A 24,781-nucleotide genomic window follows, 5' to 3' on the forward strand; every position below is an offset into this window, starting at 1 on the left:
ACAGCTCTTAAAACATCAAGTGAAGGCAACAGAGAGGAGGTAATAGAGAGGTGTGGGGAACTCTCCCTGTGTGAAAATGTGTGGCAATTGGAGACACTGCAACAAAAGCCTTTTAGGCTGTGGTGCTTGATCCCTGCCTCTGACTACAGAGCCAGGGAGGTGGTTTTACTCTGGTGGATACTTGCCAGAGTGTGTTCAGCATGACCCATCCACAGCACCAAAAGCACTTGCTGCCAGTCTGAGCTGCCAACACTTGTCATGATTGAGTGGTTGCAATGTTGTCCATGTACTTCCTAGCTCAAAGGGAGATAGAGAGGGAGCAGCAGGGTTCCCAGACCATGAAGTGCATCCAGCAGTGTGGGGTGTGGTGGCTGGGGAGAGCTGCCTCAGCAGCCATGGTTCTAGTGTCTTACCACCTTTTATCTGTCTTCTTGCAGGAAAAGCTCAAGTATTTTCCTGTGTGCGTGAGCACCAAAATTCACCAGGAGGATGATGCAGAAGAAGGCCTGGGCAGCCTTCCCAGGAACATCAGCTCCCTCAGCTCCCTGCTACTCTTCAATACCACCGAGAACCTGTGAGAGCTGGAGCAGTGCTGTGCTGCTCACCTGCCCCTGCTTGTCCTCAGAGGAGCTTTCCCTTCCTCAGGCATTGCAGTGACTGCTTGCTTTCCTGGGGCTGTTACCTATCAGGCTCTTGATAGGACAGGGTTTGATACCTCTCTGCTGGCTTCCAGCTGGGAACCTTCCCTGCTCTTTGCCTTGGGTGGAAGCAGTCAGTTTGTCCATACCTGATCCTCTACTCATCTGATTCAACCCAACTTTGCACTTTCTTTTGCTTAGTTCATCCTGTTGTACATCTAATTTCTTTCCAGCCTTGAGATATGCCTGCCTTTCTCTGCCCTGTGTGCTAGCTTAGGCACTGCTGCTTCTCCTGACAACTCCTCACAGCATTACTTTATTGTTTTTGCTGCTTTAATGTCTCCACCACCTCCCTCACTGCAGTTCCCTTTTCCACTCACATCATGGTTCTTCTTTCTGCTCTTATTGAAGAACTACTTTAAGCTCTTCTTGAGCTTTCAGCTGCTGGACCTTGTCTTTCTTCTCCTGAGCTATGGATCATTTCTCCTTTTTGTCTGTCCTCCTGAGCCCTGAGTGAAAAATCACTGGTGTCCTGCTGCAGGCTGTAGGATGGTTTCAGGCCAGGTGGTGAAAAGGGGAGAGCTTGGTCCTGGTGGCACTACAGTGGGGCTTTGCTGTAGAATTAGTCTGGAGGCTGCACTGGCAGGGTGGGGAGCTGCTTGCCTCCTGGTTGTGGAGGGAAAAGGCAGGAAAATGGAGCTAAAAGAAGGAAGCTGGGAGGCCCAACATGTTCCATCTTAATGAGTGAAGTCAAATCTCTGCCTCCAAGGCCCTCTTGTGTACACTGTTTCTTCTGGCCTTGGCTCTCACTAAAATACTTGTTTTCTGCCCTTAGGTACAAGAAGTATGTGTTCCTGGATCCCCTGGCTGGAGCAGTGACCAAGACCCATGTGGCTTTAGAAACAGAGACAGAAGAGAAGCTCTTTGATGCACCTCTCTCCATCACCAAAAGGGGACAGCTAGACCGACAGGTGAGAGGCAGCTGCTTACATTCCAGAGGGTTGTGCTCAGCTCTCTGAAAATAAAGGACTTTGATAGGGTGGTGAGCAGGTGGGACAAAAGCCCCTTACAGGGCTGCAGAGTATTCATTTATCAGAAGGACCTTGCCTGGTTTTGTGCTTGAGGTCCTGGTGTGAGCTTGATGAGTGAGACAAAAGCCTCACACTTGGCAGGCATTTCTCTCTGCTCAAGCCTTTGCTGAGTGGTGAAAGGAGAGTAGTGGGATGGGATGTCAGCTCCCTTGTGCCACCTCCTGAGCCTCAGAGTCTGAGGGTGAAGTGCCACTGCTAGAAGGTCCCTGGGGTGAAGTGGGGCCCTCATCATTCCTGCTGGGAAGGGGGCCCACTGGTGCAAACAGAAGGGCCAGCCAGACTGAGCAAAGGGCTCTGCTTGCTGTACACATGGGGCAGGCAGTGCACCAAACCAGCTGCCCCAACATGTGACTGGTACCTGACACTTTATAAAGGCCATAGATGGGGTGTACCATCTTTGCTGGGACTGGGAAAAGGAGCCTGGCAATCATTTGCTCATCATGTTGGAGTGGAGGATATAATGTATATAATGATATAATGTATATAGTGAACTCTTTATTCACCGTGCACCATTCACTACTGTGTTGCCTGTGTGTTAAACACAAAAGCAAACCTCTGTAACTGCTGGGTTGTGCATTTTAATCTTTGGAATGGTTCAGACACCATCCTCTTCTGGAGGAGAAGGGACTGGTTTATTTAGGCTGCAGCAGTTAGTGTGTGAACCCTTCAGAGTTCACTTGTTACTGTGAAACTAAGAAGGGTTCTGCACTTCCTCCTCCTGCAGTCTGCCTTCCCCAAGCCTGGCCTGCAGGAGGTAACCTCTAAGCACAGAAGTGTAGGGGTAGCTGATGTACCAAGGAACACCAGCTCAGCTCTGGCTGGTGCCCAAATTGTTCCCTGCAGTGCCCCTGTTTGCAGCAAGCACATAGTCACTGCCTTACCTTGTTGCTCTGGGTTTCTTTAGGTCGCTGAAAATTACTTCTATGTGCCAGATCTGGGCCAGGTCCCTGAGATTGATGTGCCCTCCTACCTGCCAGACCTGCCTGGCATTGCTGCAGACCTCATGTACAGCGCTGACCTGGGCCCTGGCATTGCACCCTCTGCCCCTAGCAGTGCAATTCCAGAGCTGCCCACTTTCAACACCGAGTCTGTGGAGCCTTTGCAACCAGGTATTTTCAATCTCTGATCCCAGGACCCCATGAAGGAGGAAAGCAGGGATTGCTAGAAAGTTGAGATGAGGCAGAAAGTCCCTTGGTAGAAATTTTAAAATGGATGATGGATGTTGCACTTCTGGTTTAGGCCTGAGGGAAAGCTGCAGCCTGCTCAAGTTCTGGCCTGACTGCAGCCCCTTTACCTCCCTCCCCCTCTCTCTGCATAGCTGGGGAGGAGAGAGCACAGTGTGTGTGTCAGCCTGGTGGGATGCAGCTGGGGAGGGAGAGTAGGGGAATCTCAGACTCTTGCCTTGGCCCTGCCTGCTGTTAAGAGATAGTGCACAGGGCAGGAGTGCTCTGCTGCAGGTGCTGAGGACTCTGATCTGTTGTTGCTGAGGTGTGTGAAGCTCTGAGCTGAGACTGGGACTCTTCAGATACAATTTCTTTAATATTTCAGATCTCCAAGACGCTAAGCTCTTGCCACCTCCTCCCCCTCCACCTCCCCCTCCGCCTCCTGTTGTGCCAACTCCGGTGCCTCCTCCACCGCCCCTGCCCCAGCCCACGGCACCCTTGGAAGCAGCTCGGTCAGGGAGTGAGGAGAGCAGCAGCACAGTGCCTGCAGGTAAGGGCTGGGCTCCTCCACAGCTGCACAGCCTCCTTCCCTTCACCCGTGTCCTTCGGGGCCTTCCAGCAGGGGAGGATGTGCAGTGGGATGAGGTGCTGTCAAGGTACTGGAGTAGCCCTTGCCATGGGAATTTGGCTGGGCCTGTAGCTGAGGCACTGACCCTGATGCTGTCTGTCCTTCCTGTCCCTGCAGCTTCAGTCCAAGGAGCCCCAAAGGAGGTGGTGAACCCCTCCACTGGCCGTGCCAGTCTCTTGGAGTCCATCCGCCAGGCCGGGGGCATTGGGAAGGCCAACCTTCGCAGCGTCAAGGAGAGGAAGCTGGAGAAAAAGAAGCAGAAAGAACAAGAACAAGGTGCTGAGACTCTTTGGCAGAACTTCTTCTCATTCTCCAGGCGGGGAGGTGTTGGGTCTGGGAGTAGGCAGGCAAGGCAGGAGCACAGTGAACTCACAGAGCAGAAAGGAGTTGTCTCCTCACAGGCTGATGGAGGTCTCAGGTGTTCACCACTCAGCCAGAGCTCTGTGAAGTTGCTAAACCCCACTGGCCCAAAGGGCATCTGTCCCAGGGCTTGTGGGGAAGTTTCACGTGTGATGCACAGGACCAGGCACACAAATGAAACCCTGGGGGGACAGGGCTGAAGCAGTTTAAGCACCTTGGCTGAGGTGAATTCCACTCAATGGAATTCATTCAATTCATTCCTCAATGAGTTCCACTATTGGTTTTCCCCAGGAGATGCCATTAACCCTGCTAGCAGTGCCTAGTGTTTTCCTGAACTGAAAATGGACTGTAGTTTTGGGGTGTCATATAAAATTAGAAGTTTGGAGTTTTTTCTTTAATCTGAAGGCAGTATTGCAGGGAAATGCTTTTGCCATAATGCTTAGCTCAGACTAATCTTTCTTCACTGACTCGTTCTGCTCTGTTTCAGTGAGAGCTACGGGACAAGGTGGAGATTTGATGTCAGACCTGTTCAACAAGCTGGTGCTGAGGCGCAAAGGTACTGTCCTGCAATGGGGGCTCCTTCCCCCAGGAAACAGGGAGAGCACTCCCTGGTACCCAGGCTGTGTCAGCCACAGCCTTGGAAACAGGAACAGAGATTTTCCTGGGCAGGGTACCACAGTACAGCTGGGACTGTCTTTACAGAGAATGAGCAGAGGAATCTCCACCTCAGGTCCAAGCTGGAGGCACTGGAGGGATTTGTATGTTTCAGAGGATGGACCCTAAAAGCCTGTGCAGAAGGGACAGCAGTGTCTTTTCTAATCCAGTGCTTGGGCAGCTGGGCCCATTGCCCATATGGGCACTTGAGGTGCCATGGGAGGTTTCTGGGGCATTTAGATTGAAGGTCACACCTCAGCACTGGGCAGTCAACAGCAGGGACTTGCTCAGGGGAGCTGTAGTTAAACCTTGGCATTAAACATGTTGGCTGTTCTGGTTACCTGGGTGGTGAGAGCATGGCTTTCCCCCTCCCCTTTGCTGAATCTCTTTGGTCTCTAGTTCCCAGGTGTCACTCACTGATTTCTTTCCCTCCCAGGTATTTCAGGGAAAGGCCCAGGAGCCTCTGGGAACGCGGATGCTCCTGGCAGTCCTGCCGGTGCCTTTGCTCGCATGTCGGACTCAATACCACCCCTGCCACCCCCACAGCAGCCCATGGGTGAGGAGGATGAGGATGACTGGGAGTCATAGATGGGATCCATTGAGTATTAGTGTGGAACTATTGCTGCCTGAAAAATTTCCATGAAGTTGAAGGAAGCAGGTCCTTACTGCCTTCACTTTGGTAAAAGTGGGAAGTGTCATTAATTAAGAGTGTGTAAAAGGAAAGCCCAGCTGTCCAGCCTCACAGCCCAGCACTACAGGCTGGAGGGCACCAGCTGCTAGAAGCAGGTGCTCCCCTCCCTGAAGGCAGAGCTTGTGCAGACCACAGGGTCTGGACCTGCTCAAGGGGCAGGTGACTCACAATGGAAGTTTCTCAGAGGCAGCTGTTTCCTTCCCTGTGGGGCTAATTAACATACAGGGAGTGGGTAACAGCTCTGTGCCATAAGTACTTTCTTCCTTGTGAAGAGCCTGGAGAGGTGGCATCCAGCTGCTGAAACTGGAAAAGAAGCAAACAGGGCTCTTGGGATGAGGCTTGCTCAGGATGACAGAGGTAGCTGGGAACAGCTGAGGGATTACGTGGCTGTCCCTGGTGTTACTGCTGCCCTCCAGCACTGACCCATAACCCTGAAAAGACCCCCAGGAAAGTTAAATTCAAGAAGTTACTTTGAATTCAGAAGCTTAGGGGTTAAAAAGAGCAAAGCAATCCTGTGCTTAAACATGATCAAAGAAAGGAGAAGTTCTGTATGGTGGCCATATCTTTATTCCCCTTGTAAGAATGAACTGCTTCAATCTATTGGCTGCTTGAAGCAAGGCAGAAAATGGGTGAGAAAAACCCTTACCCACAGCTGCTCCATTACCACTCTGTGTTATTCCAATATGACATAAATTAGTGGCCTGCTAGTTTACAATTCCTGTGAAAAGCTCAATGATGGCATTGGTCAGTCAGGCCTCCTACACTTGGTGGTTGATGGGATAAAACCCTATGTGTTCAGTCAAAATAATTACTCCCCATACTTAAGTGTACTTAAATAATACTCGCCATACTTGAGTGTTTTTATTGAAAATATTTAATCAATTTAAATAAAACCTTAACAGCTGTAAACAAGTAGGTGCCTGCTGCCAGTCTCTTCACCTGCCTCAGACCTACAACCAGTTTCCCTCCTGCCTGTGGTGCTGAAGGCTCTCTCACCATCACAGCACTCAGATACTGAACAGCAAATATCCACAAAGGATGCAGAAGGCAGAGATTTTATCAAGTCCATGGTACAGAAAAGCAGCAACTTGTGTTACTTTACCTAGTCTTCAGAGGTTTAAGTCATAATGATGAATACCATCTGTTCTCTGCTCCACATCACAGACCATCCAGCTTGCCTCGATGGAACTGGGAACACACAGAACCAGGCAGTTTGTCCTTGGCCTTAGGGAAAGCTCTAAAAAGGTCCAGATGAGGACAATGGGGAACAGTGACACAAAATACAAGGAGTTCTGACCTTTCTTAACTCAGCAAACGCTGATCCAAAGGCAGGTTTCACCTGGGTCCTCTCCCTGATCCACTGGGGCAGTTTGTTGAAGATGGCAGGGCGTGCGTACCTGTGGTCCAGGAGCACGATGCTTGCAAAGTCCTTCTGGTGGCGAATGGCTCTGCCTGTCCACAGGATAAAAACAAAGAATGAATGGCCCACTCAATTGTTTGTTCCCATCATCTGTAATGCATCCTTTTTCCTACCCTCCTCCTCCAGTGTGTTTGGTATCCCCCAGCCTGTCCAAGGAAGGATGAATTACCTATTGACTGGTTTACTGCCTTCATGCACAGGTTTTCAATCAGCACTCTGCTCGGTGCCTGGCCACCAGCTCTGGGCTGGAAAGAAGAAATAGGCAAGTCTGAACACAAGGCAGATGTAAATCAAATTGAGAAGTTTTGCTGAGAAAGTGAGGTAAATGCTTTTACCCCTGCAGGGTGAGCGGGTAGCCAGGCAGACCCCAAGTGGAGAGTAAGGAAGAAGAGAAGAAAGGCTGCAGTCAGAAAACTCTGTTGAGCATTCACAAAGAGCCAACCCCAGGTCCCCTTGAAGGCAGAGATCTTGTCCCCAGGAACAGCACCTCCAGTGAGCAATGAGAAAGGACAAATGATCCTGCAAGCAGCTTCTAGCACCCTGCCACCCCCTGTGGGTTGAAGGGCCTTTGCTCCCCTTGGAGCTCAGAGCTGCCAGCAAGTCCTGGTGGCATTTCCCTCCACCAAACTTCCTCTGTGTTTAGGGCCACCTGTCCAGGAGCAGCCTGGAGAAGGCTGTGCTCTCAGTACCACACTGTCTGGGAAATGAGGGCAAGCTCAAGGAAAATAAAACCTCTGAAGGCAGCTCTGGGGCTCATGTGCTGGGACGTTAGTACTATAAAGCAGAATTGAAAGAGACAGAGGTGTAAGTGGCTCTTACCATTGTTTTATCAAGCCAGGTCATTTTTTCCTGGAGTTCTGGAGATTTAATGTTGGGGTAAGGCATTCCCACCATAATCACACATCTGCAAGGGAGGACTGCATTATTCTTAATGTCTCATCCTAGGGCACTATGCCAATAGACTGATAAATTAGAGGTCACTGCACCCCTGAAAGACAGCCAGCCCTGCAAACCAAAGGCAACAATAAAGCACAGCAGTCTGACAAGCATGTGCTGAACAGAGCTGCAGAGGGATTCAGGGTGCCAGAACAAGGGATTGTCCAGCACAGCAAGCCTAACTGCATTACTCACAGAAGAGTGGCCTGGACAGACAGGTTTTACACGACCCAGCAGCCCCTCCTGTTCCTTTAAGCATCAGCTCAGCCACACATTCCCCAGGATTTTCTATCCATGCAAGCACTGATGTGCCCATCATGCCTGGAGTCACTCCAGCACAAGCCAGAGGTGGCTTTCCAAGGAGCAGTCACCTTACCTTCCCAGGTCATCAGAGAAATTGATCCCTTCACTCATTTTGCCTCCAACTACAGAAAGCAGCAGGGCCCCTGTCATCTGTCCTCCTGTCTGGCTGCAGCGCTGCAGGAGAGGGACAGCAACTTAAACCAGAGCAGGGAACATTTCTGTGCTTCAGAAACACTCCCACACCTAGGCTGGAGCCCTCTTTCCTTGTTAAAAGTGCCCTCCTTTGCAGCATTCCCATACCCACACTCCCACCAGCCTGCCTGCTCAGCTTACCTTTATGCATTTGGCATATTCCACCAGCACCTGCTCCACCTGGTTGGCTTTCTTAGGCTCCTGAAAGATCTGTCAGGCACAGTTCATCAGTTCAGCAACAGGAAACAAACAGTTTAAAGAAAGCAAATCATCTTACCCCCATGCCATTGAATAACATATGGAACTGAGGTCATGCAAGGTAAAATTGCATGAAAAACTAATTTAACCACTACCTTTCCTCCACCCTGAAAATGCACTACAGCTCTTTTCAGCTGGCCTCTGAAAGGAGCAGCAGCTGCTCCTGCCCCTCCAGCATTCCCTTTCAGCTTTGGGAGACTTGTTCAATACTGAAAGAAGTTACAAGTCATCCTAGAGCTGAGAGGCAAAAAAAAACAATGAGCACCTCTTGCACCTATTAATCAAGACCCTCTGGGGTCAAGCTGCAAGATCTTGGAGGACAGGGACAGGACCAATCAATTTGAATCATCAATTAATTCCAAGCAGGGACTCCCCTTGCCCAGTGAATAAATTAGCTTTTCATGCAAAGCATAAATAAAGTAGTATATCTTTATGTTATTCTAGCACACCTAATTAGTTACTGAAAACCTCTGCAGTTAATTAAGCTGTATTTTATAGATGCTTGGCCTAAAACAAGTAGTTTTCCTAGTAAACAAGAGGTCCAACATCTGTCTTCTCTGTAACAGTAAAGAATCTACAGAATGTGTTTTTCTTTGGTTAGCAAGAAGTAATATAAAATGTTACCAGTCAAAATCACTCTTTCAGTAGAAAAATAACTGGCAATTACAAATATAAGTCAAAACTAACTTATTGAAAGGTAGCTGTGTAAGCTTTTGATTTAAATTTACTTTCCCTGTGTGATTTGTATATAATCTCAGTGTGATCTCACCACAGCAACTTCAGGAAAGCCTTGAACCTTCCCCTGCTAAGATTTGATCTTGTGTGTGGGCAGTTGAAAGTCTCACTTGCTGCACTTAGACCCAATTGCCTTGCTAATGCAGATCCAATTTTCTGGAGACTGCAAAGCAAAACAAGAACAATTTGGAGTTGAAATTTGGAGCAAACTGTGAGTGGCCCAAAGCCTTGGAGGAACCAGGCAGAGCATTGGGACCCTGACAGGACACAGCTGAAAGGCACTCAGAGTGGTAACTCTGCAAACACAGAGAAAATGAAGCACAATGATTCCACCCAAAAAGCTACAGGCTGCCCCATGTGCCAGAATGCCAAGAATCACCAAGGCTGTGAAATATGAGAGACTGTGGTAAGTTGTTTAGCTTTTGGTACACACAAGTCACAGCCAGGGTATATGTAATTTTTCCTTCCCCTGGCACATGATCCAAGATCCCTGCACCACAACCTGAACTGCCTGACTTTCAATACCCAGCTTTCAAACACCTGTGAGAGCCATTGGAAAGACTTCATATTTGCAGTGATCTCCCTATTTAATGTTTCTCCTTCAACAGGAGTCACCACTGCTAGTCTTCCAGTTCTCATCTCTACTTCTGGCAGACAGCAAAATGCCATTTGTCTTATGAACTGCACTGTTGTCTCACTCTGCCTAGCCCTTGGCTGTGTTGGTCTGTGCTCAAGGGACACACAGATGAGCCTGGGGAAAACAAATTCCCTGTAGGAGCTCAACCTGAACAGCCCCTCCCAGCCACAAGAGAACAAGCCTGCTATGGGTAGCAAAGACTGTCTGCCCCCATGGCCACTGCACAGAGTGTGCACTTCAAGGATGTATAGCTGCAATCAATCTCATTTAGACTGCAGCTCAGTGCTCAGCCACCCAGGAAGTGTAATTTATTTGTTCCTGGAGGGATTAGCTGGATAAACATCCGTTCTGCTCTGTGCACAGACCATGGGAACAACTCAGAGAGAGGTCCATAATGCATATGGAATTATTTGGGTTTTGACACCTCCATGGAAAGTCCCAACTGCCCTGGCTGCACATCACCTTTTTCCTGGCTGCCAGGCGGGAGAGCAGCCCTGTCCTCTCCCAGTGTCCATACACCTGCTTCTCGTACTCATAGGAGGGGAAGAAGCACACCACACCTCCTGGGATCACATTGCACAGGTTGCAAAGGATTCGACCTGTCTCATCCATCTGCAAGAGAGATCAGAGCATATTGCAGCTGACAGGAGTCCAGCTAATGCTGCTCCAATTCTCTGCTCAGGGATCACACCTTCCTTATGACCTGCCTTAGGGGAGGAAAACATGTGGGAAATAAGCCAGGTCTGTGAGAACTCCATGGGGAGCTGGGCATCACTAAAAAGCTCTTCACTGCTTGGCCTTCTTCCCTAGCCCAGGGTTTCTGTTCTGGCTGTGGAGCCGTGGTCATTCAGGAAAGGAAGGTTTGCCTCAGTGCAGGGAAGCTGTCCCATTAGAACAGACATTGAGAGCTGGTTAGCACATCTGCCTGAGATTGTGCAGAGGCAGAGCAGACCTAGTGTCCAGCCTTGGGTGCCCACTGGCCTGCCACAGGAAGAAGGAAGACATGCCTAAACACCTTCAGCTGCTTCTGTGGTTTGGGGTTTCCTTTGCCACGGGTTTAGCTCTTAAACACAGTGTGTACCCTGCTCTGAAATAAAAGCATGTGAAGCAAAAAAGAGATCCCAAGGAAGGGAACAAAGGACAAACTGACCATCTGAGGCAGGTCTCTGGTCTGGTAAGTGAACTCCAGCTGCTGGTTGGAAGGACCACTGCAGAGGATGATGGGTAAAATATTTTCTGGAGGAATCACATGTCCTGGGGACAAAAACAAGTAGGGAGAGTCAACATCACTGCTGCTGGCACAAACCCCACGAGCTGAAGAACTTGAATTGCATTCTAGTGACAGAGGCAAACATTTGCCTGGCTAAGCCAAAGTGCCTAAGTCACTCAGCTGCTCCAACTTCCATCCCCTCTGCCCCTGGGAGGAAAACATGGCACACTGCCTGCTAATACCAGTCAAGACCACAGGGGAAGCTCAGAGTGAAAGGGAACTCACACCCCTTTGCTGCCCTGGTTTTTAGGAAAGATGCCACATTGCTCTGAGTGCTGACAGAATAGTGCTGAAGGCAAACTGCAGCCCTGGCACTGCTGAGCCCTCCCTGCCAGCCCGGCACACTCACCACAGGAGAACTCCACGATCCGAGCAGGGTCCACGCCAGCACAGCACAGCAGCTGCTCTCGGAAATCAGCCACCTATGATGCACAAAACAAAGACAAGTGAAGTACCAGTGTCCCAAAAACCTCTACAGCAGCAGCAGCAGCAGCAGCACTGCAGGTCAGGCCGAGGAGCGGCAGCGCCCTCTGCCCGCACACAGCGGCGCCGACTCTGCAAAGCTCCCGTGGCACGATCCCGGCGGGATCCCTGGCCCTGCAGAGCCAGGATGGATCACGAGCTCCTCCCACTGCTCCCCGTGCTAGCTCCAACCTACCACCAGCTCAGCCTGGCTGCTCTTTCCACCCCGGCTCGCAGACAGCACCCCCGACCTGCCGAGAGCCCAGCACAGCATCCCCATTCCCTCACCGGCTGCATGGTGCCCCCAGCAATGATGACAGCACGGCATTCTTCCACAACCTTGGCAAAGTGGACAGCTGGATTCAGCAAGAGGAATTTGAGGCTGCTCTGAGCAACTGTGCCTGGGAAAAGGAGAGAAGAGTATGCAGGAGGGAGCTGTGACACATACTCAGGGATATGAGAGACTCTCCCTCCTGACTGGGCACTCTGGCAGGTACCCACCTCTCAAAGTAAAGATTTGCTGTTCAACACAGACAGAGGCAGCAGGAGGTAATGCCAGCCTGGAGGTTACCTTCTGCTTCCTAATCTCCCTGGAGCTGTACAACAGATGCAGTAAACTGCAGGACAAAACTTGACCTCCAAAGTGGGAGCAGACCTCTGCAAACCCTGGCCCCAATGCCCTTGGCTAAAAATTCCCTTGGGATCATAAGCATCCTCAGACAGACCAAGCCTGCCAGCCTGCATCACAGATGGCACAAATGCAGGTTCCAGGTTCCCCAGAGACTCTTGTATCTCCTCCCTCAGTGCCAGTGAAGCACTCTGCTTGTGACTGACTCATGCCACCCCTCCCCAGCTCTCCCTTTCCAGTACCTTGCTTGTTGAGAATGACTCTGCCATCTTGGTTTGCATTTGTGAGGGCTGAGAGGAATCCTTCAATCTGCATCAGTGGAGAGGCAGCTCGGAGCTGCTCGTGCTCAGCCTCCACGGGAGGGCTCTGGGGGGTACCTGCTGGCCCAAAAAAGAAAGGAGAGGCAGGCAAGGCAACTTAGGCCACACTTGTAAAGACAAGGGTTAAGCACAAAATATGCTCTACAGGAACACAATACCTGGCCTATATATGCACGCAGAGAATAAATACCCATTTAAGGGGAAAATCCAAATCCCATCTCATAGCTAAATAAAAAAAAAAAAATAAAAGAAAAATCTGATTTTTGTGGATGGCATCACTAGGCAGAGCTACTATACACAGTAGCTCAGGTCCCAGAGCCAGCAGGTCACAGAAGTGTAAAGCTTGAGTGCATGTGGTGTGAACATGGAATCACATCATGCAGCTTGAAAGGGACCTCACTAATCCAATGGACAGTTGTCTAGGTCAGCTAGTGAGACCTGTTAAAAAACACCCACGCAGGACACCTTCTTCAGGCCCTCATTCTGCACATCTGCCTCCTCCCTTTCCTCATGCAGAGAGATGCAGGTTCCACATCCTCACTCTGCCCACAGATGCACAAGGAGAGGATGCCTGAACTCACCCTCCTTATCAGATCCCTGCTGAAGGGTCAGAAGAAAGTCCTGCAAACCAGCCACCTTCTGGTTCTCCTTGTTGGTCTTCACAGCTGAGGCAGGGCCCCCATATCGCTCCACAAACCCAAAAAGCTGCCAAACAAAAGCCAGAAATACTTAAGACTACCAACAGCAGGAATCAGAGAAGATAAAGGCAGGTTTGCTGGTCTGCCACAAATTAAATCCCTCAGTAGGTACTCACAAACCAGCCTAATCAGAATATATCAGCTCCCATTACCTTCCTACACCCACTGAAAAGAAAAACAAGTTTCTGATGCCTGTTCTTCTACTGCAATGCAGTCTGCCTGCCTGGCAAATCTGAGGCCAAGCAGCACAGAATTGGTACCCACTGGAATACTGTGGCAAACCACACCGTATTTTTCTTTTCTGGATAAGCAAGAGTTAACCTGCCCATACAGTATTTTTTAAAGGAACCAGTTTGTTTGCAGAACAGGATGGAGAAGACAAGCTCCCACCCAGCTGCTGCATCCTCCATCTCAAAGTGCAGGTGTGAAGCAGCATTGGAGCACTGCTGCCCATGAAACCCCAGGGCCAGTACCTTCCTGCTGATGAGGCTCTTCTCACAGTAGCGCTGAACCTGTAGGAGGGGGACAGGAACATGAGCTGGCATTCAGCACCCCTTCTCCAGCCTGCTGCCCTTGACCCCTGCCCAGCAAGGCTGTCACTTGCTGTGCTTTTGGGGAGAGGGGCACAGCTCTTTGTGGGCACCACCAGCCAGAGAAGAGTTTATTACAATGGCATTCCAGAGCGAAAACACACACTGTTAAAAGTGCTGTGTTTGGAGGTTCAAGAGGGAAAGTTAGGTTGCTGGAGTAGCAGAATTTCTGCATCCACAGCCCTTACAGTGTAGTTTTGCCTTACAGACAGTTAGAAAGCATGGGCTTTGGCTCTGCTTACAGTTTTCACACAACAATCTCAAACAAGTCACCACCACCTGTGCCCCAACGTTTGCATTACCTTGAAGAGGTTGATGTTGTCAATCTGGCTCTGAAATAGAAAGTCATTGATGGATTTTAGTACTGTTCCTGAAAGAAAAGAGAGAGAAGGGGAAAAGAAATTATTGGCTGCTGCTGGGCCTGCACCCCTTACTGCCCACACCCATGTCCCTGACTGATAGCTGCAAACCCCAGGAGTTCACTCCAGTCTTACCTGTCTGGGAAACTGCCTGACATCCAGGATTCTGGTTCACATTACCTGTAAAGCATGAAACCAGTTCAAGGAAGGCTTGAATCTGTCTCAAAAGTAAGCAGGAAACTAAAGACTGAGCTTGATGGGTACAATGCACAAAAACCCCAAGAAGTAACTACACATCTGCAAGATGTGTCTATGCAGACAAAACAGCAGCTCCCACTCAGTTTTAATTTGCCCTAGAGTAGCCCTACACTGCAGAACAAGTGTGCTGCTGCATCCTAAGGAACACCACCCACATTCCTAAGACCTAGGAAACAGATCATTGGAGAAAAGGAGCAAGCCCTGCAAATTCCTGTGGACCTAAAATCAAAGCAAAATATTTTCTCACAAAGGAAAGGCATCACTCAAGAAAGATTCATTCTGCAGATGCATGCTGACACACAGAGGCCTTGCTACCAGATGACCCAGAGATTTATTTCATGCAGTTCTTGTGTTACACTGTGATAAATCTGTTATATATAAATCTGCTGTATTCCTCACTTGGCATTTTACATCATCCTCACTTCAACTGGATCTCAAAACCACACAAAGGAAACTGCCTCTACCAACTCACAATGTTATCTGCTGCTCCTAAGCTAGTGAAACAAAGAGAAGAGTTCCAGCAGACATCAGTCAACTTGCCCATGTACAAACCAGCCTGCAAAATAAAACTACTGGCATCTGAACCTATACATAAGCAACACTTCCCTGCAGTCTCTGCAGTGGAGGAAGGGGGACAGTGTCCTGAGGAAGTATTAACTAGCTCAGACTTTATCAGTATCCCTGGAGACACAAAAGGTTTGCTTACCTCCCAGCATAGCCACAAACTGCTCCAGTAAATACAAGATCTGCTTAATGTACATCAAGTTCTTTGCCTTCAAACGTTTCCTATGAAAAACGAGACATGTTTAGGCCCCAAAACCTCTTCAGGGACTAACCAAAGCAGATGAGCTGCAGAAACAAGTACATGAACTCTTCTTCATTTTGGAGAGTCAGGCACTAAGAGTTCTTCCAAGTTCACTCTCCCTGTTTGTGATAGGGCACAGTCATCTGGATATCCTGCCACGGTCATCCCAAAGCATTTATCCATGCTCCCCGCACTGTTCCTACCATTGCACTTCTCCTTGCATATTAATTATAGCTGGTTTATTACAATGGCACTGATGCCTCAAGACCCTGTTGCAATAATGCTCCAAACATTCAGAGTTATTATCATTGAACACAACAATCAGCCACTGCAGGGATGGCAAGGTGCAGAGCCAAAACCCACACACAGCTTGCTCCTCCTCAGAGCTTCCTGCTCCTACCATAATGCACAATGGAAGACTAAGGGAGAGGCATGAAAGACTGAATCTTTTGAAACTCTGCATCACAAAGTAGAAGTGATTGGAGGGAGTTATTGGGAAAGGAACTGAGTGTATAAGGGGAAAACAGAATCCTCAGGATATCCCCTTCTCACTGCTTTATCCCAGCCCCGGGAGTCTGACTTAGATGGATTCTAGACAGAGAAAATGAAGCAAGCGTCTGTTCATCTGCACAACTCTTAATGCAGTAACTTTCCACTGGGGAAAAGCAAGCAAGACCCTGCAGCCATGGGGCAATCCAAGGCATCCCCAGCCCTTGCTGTGCTGAGCTGTTTTCCCCCAAGATCCTCACCTGTATCGCTCCATGTACTGCGACAGCTGGGAGTGGGCACAGCACAGCTGCACAAACAGAAAGCAGAAGCTGCTGTTATAAAGGAGAGAAGAAAGAGCACTCTGGAATTGTGTTCTTTAGCACAATTAGCATGAGCAGGCCAGGCTGTGACTCACCTGAGAGCCGCTGACCTCGGCACTGTGGATGCAGGTGATGGTGTCTATGAGGTTGTGAGCCTCGTCAATGATCACAACCTGGTCCTTCAGCTTGATGCCAGCAGCGTTCCTGGTAGGCTCATGCAAAAGCATCTGATAGGGCAGCACCACCAGCTACAGGAGAGGCACACACTGCCCTGATTCCAGCTCTCATCCTTACAAACTTGAGGCATTCTACAACCACTCATTAACAGCCCTTATCAGAGGGCCATGCAGAATTCAGCCAAGTGACTTCTCTTATTATGGGAAAAGTAACAACAAAACCAGGAGCACATGCTTGAGAGGGGCACTGGGATGTGAGCTGAAGAGAAATGATTATGCTACAATTGCATACGGGCTCAGGTTACCTTTTAAATGTCCTTTGGAGCACTGAAACTCTTCAGAGAGAACCCAGCAAGGAAGAAGAGTGGTGTAAGAGCTAAGAGCACACCTGTATGTTAGTATTGCCTCACACTTGCTGAACTGCTCAAGTATTTCAAAATGCTGAGATATTACAGCATCCTTATGAACTTCTGATGGGAATTCTCATTTTCCTTTGCTTTCTGAGCAAAACTAGAGCTGACAGAAACACAGCCTGTCTACAGACTCCCCCAATCTAAGAAACAATACTAGAGGGAGCAGCCCACCAGTTCATTCATAGAGTGCCTGGCATTAATGCCACTAAGCCTGTAATGCCTTACCTGAGCAGCAGGGATAGCAAATCGACTCCCATAATATGGGCAGGCTTTGGCCTCCCTTCCCAAGGACACCAACTGCTCAATATCCTTCACTTCCACCAGAACTTCATCACGGAGAAACTGCATTTGCTCAAAGGAATAAAACGGGCACACGGTGTGACTCACACGTCTCTTCTTCCCCCCATTCTCCTCACTGCTCTTCTTTTCTAACAGCAGAAATCAAAAGAAAGCTATGAGCAACACACACAACAGCCTAAAATAACCATTTTGCAGAATCTCATGTATTTCAAAGCAAGCTCTCTCCTGTGTATTCCTGACCTATCACTTATTTTTAAATTATTCAGCAGTAACTTTTCCATCTCCATAGTGGACACTACTCTTGCCAGTTACATTTAGCATGTGACATCTTACAACACTTCTAGCATCGAGTTAACAAACACAAGTATCTTTCTGTGCAGAAGTCCTGACCAGCTTAAGACATTCAGAAAATTTATTCTGATCTCAGCATAGCCTGGAGATCAAGAAAAGCACCAAGGATTCCTGTTCCTCCAACCTGTCACTTTCAAGCTTCTAGCACTCTTGCTAGAACTGACTGGCAGTGCCCACTGTCTCCACACTCTCATGACACTTATTAGGAATTGCTTCCCCAGGCCGGGAGCATGTGGTATTTTCAGGGTCCTCTGTTGTGGGGAGGAAAGATGAATCTGACTCCATGTTCTTAGAAGGCTAATTTATTATTTTATGTTACTATATTATATTAAAGAATGCTATACTAAACTATACTAAAGAATAGAGAATGGATACTTAGAAAAGGCTTAACAAGATACTACTGAAGAACTTGTGACTCTCTCCAGAGCCTCAACACAGCTGGCTGTGTCATCAAGTTAAAAGAATTCACATGAAACTAATCAAACAATGACCAGGTGGTAAACAATCTCCAAACACATTCCAAAGCAGCAAAAAAACAGGAGAAGCGAATCAGATAATTATTATTTTCCTTTTTCTCTGAGGCTTCTCAGCTTCCCAGGAGAAAAAATCCTGGAGAAGGAATTTTTCAGAAAATATGACAGTGACAGGAGCATCCTCACCATGTTTGTTCTTCTGCATCTCCATGCAGCGGTCATTGATGAGCTGGAGTGCACCCAGGCGTCGCACCTCCTCATTCACACACAGATTCTGGCATGTGCAAACAGAGGAAAAGGAAGGGAGTCAATTAACAGCTGAGTGCCCCCATGTGCACCCCCTGCTGTAAAACAAATGATTTTCCTTAAAGCCATCTCAGGCCAGACTCCAAAAATGAAAAGTTTACCAGTTAGACATTGTATATACTAACTGTACAAATATGCTCAAAACTCACAGAAACTTAGGAGGAAATATGAGACAAAGAGGGCTCAGGCTCATTGCTACACAACAGCTTCTGAAAAATGCTGCCAGAAGTACTAGTTTACTAAGAGGAGCACCTTCTCAGACATCTGTAACACTCCATATTGGAAAAGTTAAAACATATTCTTGTATTTACATCAAAGGGTAAATGACCAAAACAGAGTTCACAGAAAAATGCACATCACACAGATCTGTGTTGCGACTCATGACCGCCTTAGTTTTTTAACAAGAAACTCAGCCAGACCCCAAGGTGACTTCTGTGGCAGCAGATCCCCACAGCTCCTGGCAGTGTGCTCTGGGTCCCTGGGAACAGCAGCAGCACGTACCTGCCTGGATCCCAAGGAGACCAGACGCGTGTCTTTGCCAAAAGGACTTTTCTGCACCTCCCGCACGAACTGGGACAGCTGGGAGTGGGTGCGGCTGCAGTAGTAGATCTGCAGGGAGCAACAACAAAGGGAAGACAAGAACAATGTGAAAGCCAATCCCTACCTATGACCAATCTTATGAGGAAGCAGCCAAGCACTTCAGCAAGGTTCACCTTGCTCAAGCCTTCAAAAGCACAAGGCACGTGCTTAAAACTGCTGAGGCCAAAAGCCCCATCTTTGTTTTCTCCTCTGCATTTGCTTTTGTTGCCATTTAATTTTCCAAGGTCTCTATAAAACAAGGACTCACCATGGGAGAGTAATAAAAAACTATTTATTGCAGCAAAAAATGAAGCAGTGCTAGCACAGCAAGGTGCTTAGGCAGGCAGTGTAGTCCAGAAGGAGATGAGCACAGCAGAACTAGCTGTCTCTATCAACAGACCTGGCAGGTCTTGGAAGCTAGCTCCTAAATCCTTCTGTACTGCCTGACTGTTGGAAAGGTGCAAGGAAGCCATCATTCTGCTCACTCCTACAGTATTCTATGAAGTGGCACTATTTAATTTCCTCCTCTCACCTTAGTCACATGCTCCTCTTCCAAATCATCATCATCATCTTCTTCCAGCCTAAGAAAAGAGAAAGTTCAGTTTCCTTTCAGCAGACCTCTGACAGTAAGAATCTAACGATGCTCCACCACAGGAGTGAGGTCTCAAGAGAGATGATTAAGTCATCTCAAAAAGAGCCTCAGAACTCATCTCAGCTGGTAAAAGAAAATTTAACTTTTTAAGAACAGTGTAAGTACGCAGTCAAGTCAAGCCTTTCTCTTTAAAGGAAAAATCTCTCCTGGGCTGTGCCTTTTTTCCAAGTCCAAGAATTTCTTTTTCTTTTGATTGAGGGGCTCTAAGCCTCAGGCATAAGCTAATCAGTGCTATACTTTCTTTGGTGATGTTATTTATTTATTTTTGTAAAGCTTTCCCATTAGAAGCAATTTACCACCCTCCAGATATTGCATAAAGAAGGGCTTCAGGAAAGCACTCAGCTAGATGCCATTGAGCTCCTCAAAGATAACAGCAGTTCAATGTTTGATAAACTATTTACATATAAAAAAAGTAGTTAAGTGTTCTTCAATTTTTAAGACAGAAGGATATATCTAGACACGAATTAGTAAATTTGTAATTTAAATGTGTTTGAGTTTTTGTGCTGAAGTATGGCTTCTGGCTTTCTGCATAAAGCAAATGCATGAGAGAGAGAAAAGTGTGCATGGGATTTTTCATGCCAAAGCTCTGTCTTCAGAAATGTGAATATCTCTGCCTTTAGAGTATCAAAAAATGCCAGTGCTAATCTGCAGAACTGACAGCTTCCTCTGGTGTCCTGAGTTCCACTCTGCTTTTCTAATGCAAGGAACTCAATCTTGAATCATTCACTCAGCATCCAGAGGCACTCTTTGGGAAGCTGGGCATGGATAAAGGCAGGGCACTGCTACACAGTTTAAGATGCACTTTCTCAGAAAGCATTTCAAGTCACTGAGATCAGTCTAACAAAAGTTAAAAAAAAACCAAAACAAACCAAACTAAAATCCTCCCCAAACAACCAATTAAGTAAAACCCCAGAACAACCACCATCTTACACTGTTTGAAAAGGTGAGAAACACTTTTTAATAAAATCTGCACAACTTCTTTAATCAGGGCAAGACATAAATTAGATAGAAAATGTGTCCTTAGCATGGAACCCCCTCATTCCCTGTCCTTACCCAGATACCACTTTCTTTTCATCATCACTCTCATATTCAGCAAGAATCAGCTCCTCCTCATTGTGATCCAGCTGGTCTAGAGCATCCTCTCCAGCTCCCTGTGAAAGAGCCTCCTTGCTGAGCTGAAGAAGGCGCTTTGCCTCATCCTCCTCACATCTCTGGAAGAACACAAAGACACAGCATTTCTCATATAAAAAGAGTGGCACAGGGGCTGCTTTATGGCATGAACAGGGCAGAAGACAACACAGTGTCTCACAGAAGGCTGAAGCTGTTCAGCCCTACAGAAGGCAGCTGTTACCAAAACCAAAGACCTGCCCACACAGATGGTTATGAAGGGGAAACATGAAGGACCTTCTCTGCAAAAGGCCTGCTGAACTAACAGATCCTCAATGGAATGTTCATGTAATCCAGTGTTAGTTGCTTAAAGTGCCCCATAAAAGATGTCTGCCTGAGAGAAAATAGTGTGTAAATAAACCTGAACAAACAAACATGTAAGGACATAATCAAACACTATGCACATTTAACTCATGGCTAGAATCAGCCCAGCATCTGGCTTAGAACAAGATTTGTCTTCCAGATTTTTCTCCAGTTGTATGACTGTTGCTCTAACACAAGTCTACCTCTCTACAAAAATTCAGTTGAACTGCTGACGAACAGTTTTCTGATTAACTTCTGTGTCACAACAAAGAAAAGTTCATTTTTTTCCATCTCCAAACAGTATCTTCCAATGTCAGTGAGCATTTTATTACCATGGAATTATACAGAAAATGCAGTTAGTAAGCACTACAGAAAAGATGAATCAGCCACTTTTCTAAATCTCCATAATATTTCTCTCAGTTGCTTTCTTGCTTTTCATCATGCTTCTCATTTCACATGCTCTTCAGTCACTTTTAAGAGACAAGTTCTTTGTTCCATTTGTTTTTTATTTGCTATTCTTTACTATTTCTGTCATTTCCTTTTGACAGGAGTTGACCAAAACATGACAAAGTATTTGAGACAGAGCACACTAGAAATTAATAGCCTGGCAGCCTAATAAATCTATTTGGGGACCTGAACTGAGTATTTCTGGGAAGTATAATTCATATAATCAAAAACCATCAAGAGCACTGAGGCTACTTCATGAGCCTAAATGAGAGGAAATATGTGAAATATGTATCTGTGAACTTTAACATCATTTTTATTCCAGAGGTACTGTTCACACATGTTCATAAAACAGAGATCTTTCCAAAAAAAGCCTCTCAGTATTAAAGCTTTTAAAAGAAAAGCAGAAAGCCAAAAGGCAATCAGAACACACATAGTTTCTGCCCACACAAAAAAACTGCCACAGGAAATTATTGATGAACAAATTGTTTTTCACATCTGTCTTTTAAAAGAAAATTTAACAAGTAATTTTGAATGACCAATTTCAGAAACCTCATACAAAGAGCTCCTCAAACAGGTGGGTTGGAAAAGTCAGCGTGAAGTCACACATAAGCAAATATGAACAACACTGAAGATAACCAAAACAGACAGTTTTAATCTCTGTGGAGCAACTCACCTCCCTCTTTGCTGCATAAACAACACTGAAGGTAACCAAAACAGAAAGCTTTCATCTCTGTGGAGTAACTCACCTTCCTCTTTGCTGCATATTTTAACTGCACATTTTGCCGAATTTTCTCAAGACGCTCTTCTCGCTTTTTCCTTCTGATCTGCTCTTCCTACAAAAATGGGAGAGTGTAGGCAGGATGAAGTGGATTTAGTCCTCAACCCTTGGTATCACTACTTATGCTCTGGGCATAGAAAAAAGACTAAGGGAAACAAAATTGCCGGGACAGGGCTGAGACAGGGTTCCCTTCTCTCGGTGTGCTCGCCTACAGAGTGTTACTCTGCTCAAAGCAATACAAACCAATAGTTTCCTGTCCTGGGCAACCTGCAGGCAAAGACACACCACCACCAAATTTGCTTCACGTGTTCTCCACTCACCATCCAGGATGCAGGAACAGTTTGCCCGGAGAGCTGCTGGAGTTCCCTTCCCGGGAGATGCTAGAAAGCTGCCTGGACACTGCGTACCGCGCTCCAGGGACTCGAGCACAGAGGATGTTCTAGGTGACCCTTCCAGCCCCAGCCATGCTGTGACTATGTGATATGAGCCCTCCCGATCCTTTCCTCGTTATTCCACCCGTCCTCTACACAGAGCGCATCCCCACCTTCAGCCTGTCCACCTTGTCCCGCTCCTCCTTCCTCTGCACGAAGGCCGTGACCCAGTCCGGCTGCCCGGCCGTGTCCGCGCTGCCCGGCCGCGCCTGCTGCGGACTCGGCGCGTCCTGCCCGAGCGCCAGCAGCTGCTCCTCCTCCTGCCGCCGCTTCTCCTCCCAGTCCCGGAGCCAGGCCAGGGCCCCGCAGATGAGGCTCAGCGATTTTCCCTGTCACGGAGAGCCGGCAAGGTGAGCAGCGCTGCCGCCACCGCCGCGGTCCCGCCCGGCCCCGCCGCCTCACCGTGCCCGTGGGGCTCTCGAAGATGCCGACCCGGCCGGCCTCCAGCGCGGCGTACAGCGCCTCCATGAACTGCTCCTGGATGCGGTACGGCGTGTAGGGGAACGGGAACCGGCCTGGCCCGGGATCCGCCGCCCCGCTCTCCATCCCGCCCGCTTCGAACCGGGCGCCGCGGCCGCGGCCGCCCCTTCCCGTGACGCGGCGGAAGGGCCGCCCTGCGCTGCCTCTGTGCGCGGAGCTCCATTCCCCAGCTGTCATCCCCTTCCCCATCCCCTCCCGTTGCACACGGACACAAAATTACACTTCAGAGGGAAAAAAAAAAAAAAGTTTTATTTAGGATGTGTGAAAAATGCGTATTTTCTGATTGGCTTTTCAGAAATATTAAAATTAATATTATAATATTAAATGAATATTATGTTAGAAAGTTATGCTGTAGTAATTTTCTTGAGTAGTGCGTTAAATATAGTTTTGGGTTATAACAATGTTAAAATATAAACTATGCTACGTAAGATACTTTTTTTAAGGAAAGGACTTGCACAGAGGTAGCTGCCACAGGACACCTAAATCTGTCAGAGAAAAATAATTTATTGCCCTCTTATCAGAAGAAACGAACTTCTTCCCACCTCGCTCAGCCTTTAGGACGCCATTAGGATTAAGAGGAAGAAGCTGACCCTGACCAGACAGAATCCTGTGTTTGAATGGAATTTATGCATCATGTATGAGGTGTATGAATATGCAACAGGCTATTGTTTTTAAGGGTTAATCCTCTGTTAATGTGTGTGCTTTTTTGGGCTTATTTTGCCCAGAAAAAGGTACTCAGACGTCTGTAACTCTTTGTTTTTATTGTCTCATATTATCCTAATCCAAATTGTCCAAATTTTTATTACTCTAATTATTTTGCTGTTTTAATAACCATTTTATTATTATTAAAATTTTAAAAACAAGTGATTGGCGTTTTTCCCAGATAGAAACACACAGTAATAAAACACTGCCATATAGTTTATGTAATACTCAGTCCTGTATTTGAACTGTATATGTTCATACTCTGGAAACAACAGCGACCTAAGGAAGAGCAGCATAAAAAGAACAAGACAACTGCAATCAGTCTCTGACCAGCAGTGAGAACTCATCATGTATTGGTTCGGATTAGGCCATCTGGGGCAAATCCTTTCTTTTTGGGTTAAATAATATAAAGCCATATTTTTGTCCGTGTTTTGTTGATGTCTGATGTTGGAAGGAGTTTCAAATCAGCAACCACAAATCTGGGAGAAGCTATAGACTTCCCTTCAACTGGAAGCACTTCTGCATCCAGGTTTTCTGGGAACAGCCATTGGTTTTATGTTACCTACCTATCATGAGGTAGCATCCTTGTCCCATGTAAGATTTGGAAAATAGAAAGAAAAGACAAACAGATTTAAGTTCAGACTATTTATTTCCTTTCTTCCTTCCAGTCATAGCCCTTTTCCTTAAAAAGAAATCTCTGCAGCAATTTGTATCTAGATTTTATCTACAGAACAAATAGACAACTGAGTAAAATTATAAACTAGTTTATTAACCTTTGGACTGAAACATTTGGAGGCTCCTGGTTTTTCATAGGTATACTCATTTGGAGATACATGTTGAAAATTCATGTTAGAGTGTGAGGTACAATGGACAGCACTGCTTACAGACTGAACATCATCCTGTCACATGGAACAGGACATGATGCAGCAGACTAAACCCCTCAGTTTTGTTTCAGATGATCTACAGGTTTTGGAGGACACCACTACACTGGTTATACCAATCCCCAAAGTTTTGTTTACAGCACTCAGGGCTGAAAAATAGTACAAAAAAAGCACCTCAAAGCAGCAAACTGACTCGAATATTCTCAAATATTGTCAGCACAAAAAGAAGAAAATGCCATACTTTGGTTTATGTCTTTTAACATTATGAGTATATTCTTTGTTGAAAAATACACAAGATTGATTTCATTTTGGACAGGGTCTTTTTGAAAGGGTATTTAGATACCACAGGACTTTGCCATATTCTACAGATCTTCCTGGAAGCAGAATCTATTTAGTGAGGGAGCAGAGTGGGTGTGGAGTGAGCAGCATGGTACACC

The 24,781-nt window shown here is 47.2% G+C and overlaps 2 protein-coding genes across 7 annotated transcripts in view; one reads left to right on the top strand and one right to left on the bottom strand.

The window, feature by feature from the left end:
* Window positions 1-6,129, top strand: part of WASHC1 (WASH complex subunit 1) — a 56,923-nt gene extending 50,794 nt beyond the window's left edge. For all 5 annotated transcript variants that reach the window (XM_058023429.1, XM_058023433.1, XM_058023430.1 and 2 more), the window contains exons 5-11: window positions 438-574; window positions 1,474-1,609; window positions 2,634-2,838; window positions 3,278-3,442; window positions 3,638-3,796; window positions 4,368-4,436; window positions 4,971-6,129. In XM_058023429.1, coding sequence (XP_057879412.1) covers window positions 438-574; window positions 1,474-1,609; window positions 2,634-2,838; window positions 3,278-3,442; window positions 3,638-3,796; window positions 4,368-4,436; window positions 4,971-5,122 — 1,023 coding nt within the window. In that variant the 3' untranslated portion in view covers window positions 5,123-6,129. The remainder of the gene's footprint in view (window positions 1-437; window positions 575-1,473; window positions 1,610-2,633; window positions 2,839-3,277; window positions 3,443-3,637; window positions 3,797-4,367; window positions 4,437-4,970) is intronic.
* Window position 6,130: 1 nt separating this feature from the next.
* On the bottom strand, window positions 6,131-22,828 carry DDX11 (DEAD/H-box helicase 11). Of its 2 annotated transcripts, none has more exons than XM_058023426.1 (26): window positions 22,684-22,828; window positions 22,395-22,610; window positions 21,819-21,905; window positions 20,209-20,366; window positions 19,036-19,084; window positions 18,426-18,533; window positions 17,805-17,892; window positions 16,720-16,922; window positions 16,001-16,153; window positions 15,846-15,892; window positions 14,998-15,077; window positions 14,169-14,213; window positions 13,977-14,044; window positions 13,558-13,596; window positions 12,968-13,091; window positions 12,309-12,443; window positions 11,727-11,839; window positions 11,326-11,398; window positions 10,857-10,960; window positions 10,169-10,318; window positions 8,218-8,286; window positions 7,958-8,058; window positions 7,465-7,549; window positions 6,815-6,890; window positions 6,523-6,677; window positions 6,131-6,413 (listed from the first exon to the last, which is right to left on the bottom strand). In XM_058023426.1, the coding sequence occupies exons 1-26, from the start codon at window positions 22,825-22,827 to the stop codon at window positions 6,384-6,386; spliced, it is 2,700 nt and encodes an 899-aa protein (XP_057879409.1). In that variant the 5' UTR covers window position 22,828; the 3' UTR covers window positions 6,131-6,383. The 2 variants fall into 2 exon arrangements, with proteins under 2 accessions (XP_057879409.1, XP_057879408.1); XM_058023425.1 differs by having other exon boundaries at window positions 12,309-12,446.
* Window positions 22,829-24,781: the final 1,953 nt, after the last annotated feature.

This window comes from Melospiza georgiana, chromosome 4 (genome assembly GCF_028018845.1).
Source record: "Melospiza georgiana isolate bMelGeo1 chromosome 4, bMelGeo1.pri, whole genome shotgun sequence".
Taxonomy (NCBI): Eukaryota; Metazoa; Chordata; class Aves; order Passeriformes; family Passerellidae; genus Melospiza; species Melospiza georgiana.